The 12107-nt window shown below is 40.8% G+C and overlaps 1 protein-coding gene across 2 annotated transcripts in view; it reads left to right on the top strand.

The window, feature by feature from the left end:
* TRIT1 (tRNA isopentenyltransferase 1) overlaps nt 1–11687 on the top strand; it is a gene marked incomplete at its 5' end in the record, with an annotated part of 42373 nt that extends 30686 nt beyond the window's left edge. Inside the window, 7 exons of one of the 2 annotated variants that reach the window (XM_079697578.1) lie at nt 2216–2358; nt 4192–4303; nt 4662–4774; nt 5028–5105; nt 7705–7814; nt 8130–8247; nt 10877–11687. In XM_079697578.1, coding sequence (XP_079553704.1) covers nt 2216–2358; nt 4192–4303; nt 4662–4774; nt 5028–5105; nt 7705–7814; nt 8130–8247; nt 10877–11046 — 844 coding nt within the window. In that variant the 3' untranslated portion in view covers nt 11047–11687. The remainder of the gene's footprint in view (nt 1–2215; nt 2359–4191; nt 4304–4661; nt 4775–5027; nt 5106–7704; nt 7815–8129; nt 8248–10876) is intronic. The other variant, XM_079697579.1, reaches the window with a different exon arrangement.
* Nucleotides 11688–12107: the final 420 nt, after the last annotated feature.

Here is a 12107-nt window from a genome sequence, read left to right as displayed (position 1 = left end):
AGGGAAGAGAGAGATGACCTTATGAGTTCATTAACCATGTTTTGTTAGGTCACTTTGAAATTGTAGCCTCGTGTGTTAGGTATACTTTTCTTCCTTCCTTCCTTCCTCCCTCCTTCCCTCCCTCTGTCCCTCCTTCCCTTCCTTCCGTCCCTCCCTCCCTCCCTTCCTTCCTAAGATTAGATGGTTTATTTTTTCCTCCATAAATATGCATCTTCATTGGCTCCATATTCTGTTCACTTCTGACTGCATCTTCATTTTATCAGTCATTTTATCTACTTTTTTCCTTCCAGTTTTATTGAGATATAATTGACATACAGCACTATGTAAGTTTAAGGTGTACAGCATAATGATTTTCCTTACATATATCATTAAATTATTACCACAATAAGTTTAGTGTACTTACATAGACACAAAATAAAAGAAAAAGATTTTTTTCTTGTTATGAGAACTCTCAGGCCTCACTCTTAACTTTCATGTATAGTATACAGCAGTGTTAGTTATATTTATCATGTTGTACATTACATACCTACTACTTATTTATCTTGTAACTGGAAGTTTGTACCTTTTGACTGCCTTCATCCAGTTCCCACTTCCCCCACCCCCAGCCTCTGGTAACCACACATCTGATTTCTTTTTCTATGACTTTGTTTGTTTTGAAGTATAATTGATCTAGAACACGATGTTGATTCCTAGTGCACAACATACTGATTTGATATTTCTATACATTACAAACTGATCACCACTTAGGTGTACTTTTCTGTAGTACCGGAAGCGATACCTTATCTGGCAGAGTAGAGGACCTACTATATGGATGGTTATACACATTAGATATTTATAGCAACACTTGGTATTGACAGGGGTTATGAAGTATTCCACTCAAATGAGTATTCTGCATCAGTGTTTCTTAATCCTTTTCTATTATCCCCCCTGCCCCTGAAGCCTTTTTAGAAATTTTTTTCCTAATTGTGCTTCCCTCCCTCCCCTCCATGAAATTTTAATACTGAAGAATAAGATTTTGGGAGAGCGCCACACATCACTGTAATATCTAAGGTGTTTTTGCTCCCTTGAGGGCAGTATCACCCTGTCGATAATGCATATTCTAGATAAATGAAGTTTATACTTTCCAGTATCCAAACATTTTATTTTTAAACATTTAAATAGAAATCTCCCAAAAACTTTTGGAGAACTCAGGGACACTCTGATGAACATTCATTTTTGTATCATTTTATGGTATGAGTCTAGAGCTTGGTTGTTACTATCTGCTCCTTTTATTAATCAGTTCTTATCATTTCTCCTTATTTTGCGACTTCTAAATTAGTAAGGAGTTGAGAATGTGTTTTCGTAAGAACAGTAGGTTCTAAGCAAGAGCTCTAGAGTCTCTAAAAGAAGATTGGAGGACTTCTTTCATCTTTCTTTTAGTTTGAGGCTGTATTCTAGCCTCCAGATAAGTAAGATATCTATTACATTTTTCCCTCTAAGGTCCTCTCTGAGTGACCAGTGATAGGGAAAGACGAGGGGTCTCTCCTCTTGTGTTAGGGTTTCAGGAAGTAGAATTGGATCAGGAAGGGAAAGATCACTTTCAAGCTGATAAGTTGCAATCACCCAGAGTGGTAGAGTATAGATTTGAGAGTTAAATTACCTAGTGCTGCATAGCATAATAGATGCTGACAGAGTGGATAGTGGCTTAAGAATAAGTGTGCAGTTCTTTCTTCAGTGATCTTTGTGCTAGTAGAGTACTGAATTAGTCAGAAGCATTTTTCATTAATTTTAGACATATTTAAAAAGAAAGTTGATGAGCTGGATATACAGCATACTTTTGTACTGTGGGAAAGGCATTCCAGCGAGACTAGACTTGTTGGCTTATAGCAAAGTGTCCCAGACAAGCTTTTACTGCTTACCTGAAAGTGAATACGTCCTGTTCTCTTTGTGTAGTAGAAACCTGTTGTTTCTGAACCTGTTTAACTGATTTCAGAAAATTTTATATATGTTTAGAATAGTTTTATTTCTTTCTTTACCTAAAGTTTTCTTTAGAACCCTTTTCTGAGTAGCTATAGGTTTGCAGTAACCCCAGACCTTCATGTGTTCAGGGGCTTATGCAGTGAAAATGACAGTGAGGTATTCTATAACAAATAGCCTCTCCCCTGTTTCACTTGAGAATTAATATTTCCTAATGGTTGTTATGGGTGTGCCCACCCTCCCTTTTCAAATGACTTAGGAGCTTGCAAGTGTTTGAAGAAACAGGAATCTCTCATAGTGAATTTCTTCATCGTCAACATGCAGAGGAAGGTGGTGGTCCCCTTGGAGGCCCTCTGAAGTTCCCTAACCCATGCATCCTCTGGCTTCATGCTGAACAGACAGGTAAAAGTCCTTGGGTGTCCCAGAGTTAATCTGAGACAGAGCTTATAGTAATACATTACTGTATATAAAATCTTTAGAGTAAATCAACTATACTTCAATAAAAAGTTGTTTTGAAAAAAAAATGCTTTAGAACTATGAGTGGCTCATAATAAGCACTAAACAAGTGTTAGCTATTCATTTTATTATCATGATCATTATTCATTGACTTAGTAAGACACAGTGCCATTTCCCTAGGTATCTTTCTGGAAAGCAGGTAAAGGTAGCCCTGGCATTAGTATAACATGAGATGAGTGTAAGATTAGTATAAGATGAGGATGAGATAAGATGGGATGGGAAAGAGACTGCCATCCAGAGAAAATCCAAAGGAGAAAGAGAAGGAAGGCTCCTGTGGAAGGAGGACTGACTCTCTGGATTGGCTAAAGCCTGGATCACTGATTATTTTGGAATCAGTAGGCCTGAGAAGCGGGAATGATGGTTAGCTAGCTAACTGATAGTATTTCTTTTTGGTTTTTTGCTAACGCCCTGTGATAATAGTAACTTCTTTATCCAAAAAACATAACAACAAGCATTCAATGAAGTGCCAAGTGTTCTACGTAGTACTTGGATTTCAGAGATGAATGTAGACAGTACCTGTCCTTAAGGGGCTTCCGGTCTAGTGGGGCAACAAATAACGAGGTAGATACTATGTTGTGATAAACGCTGGGCTAGAAGGTGCTGTGGGGCCACAGAGAAGGGATGATGAGCATTTTCTGGGGGGGAGTCAGGGACCAATTTGTAAAGGTAACTTATGAGCTAGGTCTAGAAAAATGAGATCATTATGGGAACAGGCGATATAATTTAGTGATTAAGAACATGTCTCTGAGCCAGACTGTCTGGATTCAAATTCCTGCTCCATTGTCTCTGGCTATGTGAGTTTTAAGGCAAGTTGGTTTACCTTTCTGTGTCCCAATTTTCTCTTCTATAAAATGGGGATGATAATAATAATACTTATCTCATAGCTTCGTTGAGGATTAGATGAATTAATAATACATGCCAAGTGCTCAGAATGTGCCTGGCACATGGTGAGTCCTCAATAAATGCAAACTTTTTAGGAAGATAGAAAAAAAGGTTATTATCATTGTAAGCCAAGAAATAGCAACGGCAGAGATGTAGAAGAGCATAATTGAAATGGTGGAAATTTGTTAAATTAATCTCAAATTATATTATCTCAAACTTAAATTATAAGGTTATAAAAAAAGGTAATGTTTTAATAATGAACATTTTGTAAATAAAAACATGTGTTAGAGTGCAGCATCAAACAGTGGTATCTGATTCATAATAAAGCTGTGTTTGACCACCACATTGGAATGATTATCACCTCTCACTCTTTGCTCCTTTGTCTGGCTCAGTAGTTCAAGATATACTTAGGATGGCTTTGGTTTAAAGTTTTTCATTCCTATTTAAGGTGTCATCTGAGAGTTCTTAAATATGAAATAGCATAAAGTTAGAGTAACAAACACAATGGAAAAAAGTAAGAGTAAAACGGGGCTCTCAGCTGCCTCTAAAATAAACAATGGATATACATTCCATACAAGAATAAAATATTTGTTCTTCCTAGTAGCTGTAATTGTGTGCTCTTTACATAAGAAGACATGCCTCATTCTGGCTGTTTTTATTGAAATTGCAGAGTTTTAAGTGTGACTAAATATAATTATGAATTATTGTATAATCTTTGGACTCTGAACCTTTTCTTCCATTTGAACAAATTCTCTTCTTTGTGGCAGCCTATGCATTCATCATGTATAGTACACACCTTCGGCAGGCTTGCTGGTTGATGGGTTAATTTGATTCAAGTTCTAGATGAGCGCTTGGATAAGAGGGTGGATAACATGCTTGCCGCTGGGCTCTTGGATGAACTAAGAGGTTTTCACAAACGCTATAATGAGAAGAAAGTTGTGGAAAACAGGTGAGAATTTGGCTATTACTTTCACCTACTCTCCACCCCTTGCTTACGGTCAAAAGACCGTAAACATATAATACTGGCTTTGGATCTACTTGTTTGCTACCCTTCATCATTGGAAGGAGGTTTGGTGTAGTTGTTACAGTTGCAATTTTCTAATCTCAGACATTCCCAGAAGTTAATTTTCAAGGGAAGTAACCTGGGAGCTGGTGGGGAAGGTGGAGGAAGGATTTCAGAGAGGTAGTAACTGCTAAGGATCTCTATTTCCTCATCTATGAGATGAAATGGCTCAGCTAGATCATCTCCAATGCCCTGCTAGCTTTCAGATTCAATGGCTCATCTGCTGATGCTCTCCTGTTCCCAGCCAGGACTATCAACATGGTATCTTCCAATCAATTGGCTTCAAGGAATTTCACGAGTACCTGATCACTGAGGGAAAATGCACACCAGAGACTAGAAACCAGCTCCTAAAGAAAGGTGTGAATTCTCCATCTAACCTAGCCTTGGACATCCTTGGGTGACAGAGTGTCCTGCTGCTATGGCCTGAGAAGGAGCTGAGGCTAAAAGAGACCCAAATGGCCTTCAGCTCAGAATTGAGATTTTCACCTGCCAAGTATCCACCAGTGTGCTGACGTGGCTAGTTTTCTCTAATGCTGGGCTGGATGAGCCTTCCTTTCAGCAGAGTGAGAAGTGGTTAGATAGAGGTTCTTATATCTACCTTGTCTTTCAGGTATTGAGGCTCTGAAACAAGTGACTAAGAGATATGCCCGGAAGCAAAACCGATGGATTAAAAACCGTTTTTTGAGCAGTAAGTGTCCTTGTTTTTCCTTATGCCTTGGGTCTGCTTTCAGTGGAACATAGATGTTCTCAGCTCACCCAGAAAGTGAACTTTAGTTTCTGGATCTGTTCTAAGATTTGGGACCTGACCTGGGGGGGTTTGCATAAGTGATTGTCCAGGGGTGTTTTCCTGTGATGCCTCAGAAAACAGTTCTTCCCAAGGAAGAATCTGCCTTATGCCTTGAACACATGAGTGCTGGCTGCAGACAGGGAAGAACAAAATAACAATACCTTCTTAGCGGAGTTGGTGCTCAGGGTTGTTTTTAGCTTCAGATTTTGTACCTGAAGAACAGTCAGATTTCCATAGGGAGGCTTTCCTAATTAAAATGGTTTGGGGGCCAGATAAGTAGTATAAAAAGACAAAACTTTCACCAATTCTCCCAGCATCGCTTCTGTGTTCAGATACGTAGTGCTTCAGGCTGCTGCAACTCTAACTTCAGTTGAACAGCACTTTTAAGGAAAAGGGAACGAAATTCTCATTCATCGGACCCTGTACTGCATCCTTAGCACTAAATTTGGTGTCATACATATGTTACTGAGCCTTCAAGGTGGGTGGTATTCTTTTCTTTTTGCAGATAAGTAAATAGAGGCTTAGAGAAGTTAAATAACTTGCCAAAAATTCCCTAGCTAATAAGCATTAGAGTACTGAATGCAGGCCAGACTCTGAAGTCCACGCTCAGCTTTACACCATGCTTCTTATTTCCTTTAGTTATAACTTTAGCTGGACAGCATTAGTACTGGGCCTCGGGTAAGAAATTGTGTGGTTACGAGCTAAAAGGAGATTAATTTAAAGGAGATTAAGCATAAGTGAAACCCTAGTTTTATCTTTTGGGCCCTTTTTTAATATGCTTTTGAATCATCCCTGTTTACCTTTTGCCATTGGATTTCTGCTTTCAGTTACAGATACGTACAGCTGAGGTCTCCCCCTCCTCCTCAGTGCCTCTGAACAGAAACACCTTGGGCCATGTTGTTGACCCTAGGATCTCTCTCTCGGTTCTCACTCTCTGCTAGAGCTCTCTAGTGTAGTTCTCACGCCAAGGGGCTTTTTACACTTTCTTCTACTTACCTTGCTTTCTCTGCATGTCCTTTTAGATAGAAGTCTTTGTGTCAGCTGAAACAAAGTTCCCTACTACAAATTTCTAATGCAGCTTCTCTTCTCTGCAGGGCTAACAATTAGTCTGTAACAAAAGATGGGTTTTTTTGGATAATGATTTAGAACTTCTTCCTGTGGTAAAGCCACAATAACTCCCCCATCTCTGAGTCATGAGGGCTTGATGCACAGTGCATCATATGCCCATTCCTCATTCATGTGTATGCCGGCACAGTCCTGGTGCTAGAGTGAAAGGCACAGCTGCCCTGTAAATCAGGAGCCGTGTGTGATTGGCCAAGGGCTGGTCTGCTGGGGTAAGGTTCTGGCAAGAAGCCAGAGGGACTTCCCCACCCCAGCTTGGCCTTGGACCCAAGCCAGAAATAGCAGCTGGGAGCCGAGAACTTGTTGAAAGGTACTTAGACAGGGCACAGAAGCCCAACAAAGGACTTAGAGGGGAAAGGAAAATATAGAGTGGCCTGGAAACAGGTGCAGAGCTTAGCCAAGGCCAGGTGTGCTGTGGATGCTGCCTGCACCTTCCCAGTCTCACCTTTCCATGTGGTGGCAGGTGCAGCCCAGTCCAGTTTATGAAGAATCTTATTTGTGGTTGGCACTATCAAAAGGCCAGCACCTGCCAGCCGTTGGCATTCTGAGGACTTTGATGTTTTTGTCCATGGGGCAGTGCTCTTTGCCTTTAGGCAACTGACTTAACCTAGATGTGGAAGGCAATTTAGTGTATCCACAGACTGGGGAAACTACCAGCAGAGACTAAACATAGTTGGCTCAGATGGATGAAATGCTTATAGCTATACTTTCGGCTACCTCCATTCTTATCTCCCTTCAAAAGTATTTACCAGAGGGTATTTCTTGAATACTCCTCTAGATCTGTTTCTTAGAAACAGGGCTCAACTAGTTCAATTCCAAGGCTTTTTTCTAATTTTCAGATTCAGCAGCTCACTGGTTGATACTCTGCTGTTGCCAGCCCATTGATTATCAGTATGGTATTAATGAGTTTCGTGAATGCTAGACTGCTGAAGGGATGTATACAAACCTGAGATTAAAGAAAGCTGTGAACTCTTTTGCCACAGAGTGACATCACTGTAAGATGATATGGACCTTAGAACAGGCACTCACTTCAAGCTGCTAATTGCCTCCTGTCACGTGCTACCTTTATATTGTAGCCCATACAGTGGTCACTAGAGCTGTTACTCTATATTGTTTTCCTGACTGATCTGGAAGATCCTACACCTGAGACTCTGGATTATACAGCTAGACTTATTGGCTGCAGACCAGTCAACCTTCTGGGTCTTTCTTGGATTGTGTGTAGCTGTTTGGTTCATGTTTCTGGTTAGATTGAATGGCATGGTCAGAATGTTTATTTCTTTGACCCCATATGTTTCCCTTGAGGATTTTGGAGTCCTAGGAGCAGAATAGATTAGGTCTTGGAGGCTGGCCTCTCACAACTTTTCTTTGTCATCATTAGGACCTGGTCCCAGTGTTCCCCCAGTATATGGCTTAGAAGTATCTGATGTCTCGAAGTGGGAAGAGTCTGTTCTTGAACCTGCTCTTGAAATTGTGCGAAGTTTCATCCAGGTGATTATTAATCATGGTACTGTCTATTGTCTGGTTTTCACAAAGCTTTCCTTTGCTGACACCTTTGTTGCTATTCTGGGAACCAAGCATTCTTTTCCATGGAATAGAACAGAAGGCTGCTTTTAGATCCCTGGAGGCTGCATTTCTACTTTCACTTTCAGAAAGGTTGTTGTTAAAATCTCTTCACAGCCCACCTGCTCTCTGGGATGAGAAAAAGGAATTTGGGAAAATCTCACTCCTCTTAATATCAGAGTATGATATCCAAATCTCTTTGAACCAAATGCTTCTCCCCCATCCCTGCCTTTTTTTTTTCAGGGCCACAAGCCTGCAGCCACTCCAGTGAAGATGCCAAGCAGTGAAACTGAGAACAAGAGAAGTTATCACATGTGTGACCTCTGTGATCGAATCATCATTGGGGACCGTGAATGGGCAGGTAGAGTCTAGGATAGAGAAATCTGTAAGGGTGGGTCACACTGACTTCATGAAAAATTTAAGGTCTTTGGTAGGTTGAATGCTGGAGTCTGCTTGTTTGTAAAAAAAAAAAAAAAAAAAAAAAAAGTGGCCAGATTCCTCTAACAGCCTTTGTTCAAATTTCATGGAGAGGCCTTCTCAAACGGGAGAGTTATCTCTGTATTCTCAATTTCAAAGGAAGATCATATGCCCTCTAGCTTCAGCTAGAGTAGATATTTTACTGAGAGGTCTGCAGTTAACTTGCCAGAGCTCCTTTGACTTTCATGATCCTGCCTGAGTAGTTTCTTGGTCTCATGTTTAGACCTCAGTGGGGGTGAGGTAGGATTGTAAGGGAAGCCAGGCAACTCACCCAAGAGGCCAAAGGAGCAGAAACAGCTGGGAGGGAACAGGAAGTGCAGTTACTCCTCCTGAGTACATTCTTCAAAAGTGGTGTCTCTCCAGTAACTTTTAAGGTAATACCTTAAAATAAAAATTTAAAATAAATAAATAAAATAAAATTTTATTTATTTATTTATTTATGTATGTATTTATGGCTGCGTTGGGTCTTCGTTGCTGCGTGCAGGCTTTTCTCTAGTTGCGGCGAGCGGGGGCTACTCTTCGTTGCGATGTGCAGGCTTCTCATTGCTTCTCTTGTTGTGGAATGGTGTTGGTGTTGAAATGGTGTTGGTTGCAAAAACTGTGATGAAAAGTGTTAAGGGAAACTGTGTGAAAGCAAAACGGTTAGACACGCAGAAGGACGGTGGTCAAAGGTACTGTCTTCTTCATAAGGCGCTCCTGACCAACCCAGGAACAGCCCTGCACCGAGGTTCTAGTTCCCTGTTTCAGAGCCTGGATCTGTCTTTGCCATAGAGCCACATTGCACCCCCCTGTCGGATTTCTGCAGTAATCCAGCAAAGCTCAAAAGGGCCTCAGCCTCTAAGCCTTGAATTTACATTGTGTTTAGAAACTTGTTTAAGGCTCACTCCTTTTAGGCACAAGTAGGGCTTGTATTTTACCCAGCGGCTGGAATCCTGTTCAGAGTACTGCTTTGCATGGCATTCTCATAGAAGTGGATTTTTTCCCCCGTACCAACCAACAGAACGATTAGTTCTATTAACTGTTAACGCTGGCAAAATGAACTGCATTGTCAGAGACTGGGGATGGCTGTGATTGCCCAAGCAGCAGAAGAAGCCTCAATTATCGTTGGTTCATAATGATGAAAGGGGAAGAGAAAGAGAGTGTCTGATTGTTTTTTCTAAAGGAAACTTAGTGGTTTGATTTGTCGAATGTCCTTCAGGGATTGCCACAGAGAAGCAACATTTGTGAGCCTTTGTGAGCGTAGCTTGTGTAAGCCCTTCTATAGTGCCATCTGTCAAGTCCTTGCTCTCCCATCTCCTGCTGCCATGGAGAGTCAGTCCAGAAGGCCACTTTTTGCCATAGGCTCTAGCTGGAGACAAAGCTGACTTTTTCCCTCAAGTAAACTTTTCCTTGACTTCTAACCTCTTCCTTACCTACTTTTGCTTCTAAATCCCTAAAAATGATGTTTTAAGTAAGTATAAAAGAATTTAATCTCATTGTCTATCTTTATAGGTGTTTCCAGATAAGATTTCCTTGAAAAAGAACAGGATGGTAAAAAGGAGCTTGTGTGAGTTAGTCAGAAGCTGAGAACTGTCTTTGGGGTGAGAGGTCAGAAATTGATATCAGCCAATAGTAGCTTTTCACTTTACTGCTTTTGTGGATCCTTGAAAGGGATCATCAGAAAAGAATACTTGCTGTGATCTCTCTGGTGCATTGTGGGCTGGAGAATGTGAGTATCTGGGTTAGTCATTCAGATGGCTTATCTGACCCAGGCGTAGGGATGTCACATCAGGAGGGGCAACCTGAGCGAGCTGGTTAAGAAGAGGGAAGGGCGGCTCTGGGTACTGTAGGCCTGAGCCATCTGTCCTGCAATACAGATAAGAATTTGGATTTGTAACTTATTTATTTATTTATTTATTTATGTATTTATGGCTGCGTTGGGTCTTCGTTGCTGCGTGCAGGCTTTTCTCTAGTTGCGGCGAGCGGGGGCTACTCTTCATCGCGGTGTGCAGGCTTCTCATTGCTTCTCTTGTTGTGGAGTACGGGCTCTAGGCGCACGGGCTTCAGTAGTTGTGGCTCGCGCAGGCTCAGCAGTTGTGGCGCACAGGCTTAGTTGCTCTGCAGCATGTGGGATCTTCCCGGACCAGGGCTCGAACCAGTGTCCCCTGCACTGGCAGGCGGATTCTTAACCACCGGGCCACCAGGGAAGCCCTGGATTTGTAACTTTTGAGCTGTGTGAGTTGAAATGTATCTATAACAGGCAGCCCTATAAAATGAGCTGAATAATACTGTCCCGCAAGATTGTTGTGTGGATTTAGTGATATAAAGCCCCCAGCAGATATACGTGATATGTGGTAGCTAGTTTGCTAGCTAGCTGGCCATATGACTTATTCTTCTCTTAAAAATGCTAAGCAGCTGTACCAGTACATGTGTTGATCCTGTTACTGTTAAAGAAAAGGATTGTATAGTTAATTTTGTATGCTTCCAGGATTAGTTGTAGAAAATCCTAATTTTTTTTGTTTGTTTTGCCTTAGCACACATGAAATCCAAGTCCCACTTGCACCAACTGAAGAAAAGAAGAAGGTTGGACTCAGATGCCATCACTACCATAGAAAGTCAGAGTATTTCTCCAGACCATGATAAAGAGCTTAAAGAAAAGGAATCCCTAGGGCAGAATGATGAAGAGCTGAAATCCAGCGTTTAAGGCACTTGTCCAGTGGCCTTTGCAAAGGTGTCGGAGGTCCAGTTCTTTCATTCAGTGGTGTGGTTTTATTTTTTTTATTTTTTTTCCACTGGTGTGGTTTTAACCTCTCATGTTCTCTGTCATGGAAACAGCAGGCCTTGTTAGCTCCTTGTGTGGCTGATATGTCTGGTCTGGTAATGAGTTTGGGAAGGGCTTTTTTTTTTCTTTTAACCTTAAAGTTTCTATTTTTGAAAGAGGCACAGATTGCACTTTTTTACATTTGATCTTTTTGGTGATGAATACTGGGATTTACTGTATCCCTTAAAAAAAAAGTTTTATTTCCTTGACTCTGGCTGGAAATATCTAATTTCCGGACACTTGTATAGATGATTGAGTTATTGTGAGCCACAATTCAAGAGTTCTGGATTTGGGTGAATGGCAGTAAAGGATCAGCCCCAGTGAGATAATTAAGTGAACCAAACCAGTTTTTGGAATTCCATCGAGACGGAGAGAATCAGACTGAGGTGGTTGTGACATGGAACTTGAAAACTGAAGACTGACATTTGTTGAGCTCCTCCTGTGTGATAATCACTGCTATCTTTCTATTGAGTTAGGAGACTATATTTTTATTGAAAGTTAAATAAAGAAAAAGTTTGCAAGAACCTCTCTAGTCCTTAAAAAGATGTTTATGTTCATGTCTAACATATACGGTATGCTTTGTTTTCAACATGAGAGCTTTTTCTCAAAGTCGATGTTCTTAATATGCTATCTATTTGTTTATTTAACACATGTTTATTGAGCACTTACTATATTCCTGGAAAACATCTGGAGAGGATCTTTTTTTTTATTGGAGATTTGTTATCTCCAGTTGAAGCTCTCTTATTGGAGTGACCTGAGCTACCAGTAACGTGAGTATGCATATATATGAATATAACATAAAATTAAACATTTTTAAGTTTGCAGTTCAGCAGCGTTTATGTTGTGCAACCAAAACTTTTTCATCACCCCAAACAGAAACTCTGCACCCATTAAGCAGTAACTCCCCACTCAAGCAGTATTTTATTTGTTCTGAATCTACTATG

This window comes from Hyperoodon ampullatus (assembly GCF_949752795.1).
Source record: "Hyperoodon ampullatus genome assembly, chromosome: 2".
Lineage (NCBI taxonomy): Eukaryota > Metazoa > Chordata > Mammalia > Artiodactyla > Ziphiidae > Hyperoodon > Hyperoodon ampullatus.
The sequence above is the reverse complement of the archived record's forward strand: the minus strand, read 5'-3'. Positions and strand labels throughout refer to the sequence as shown.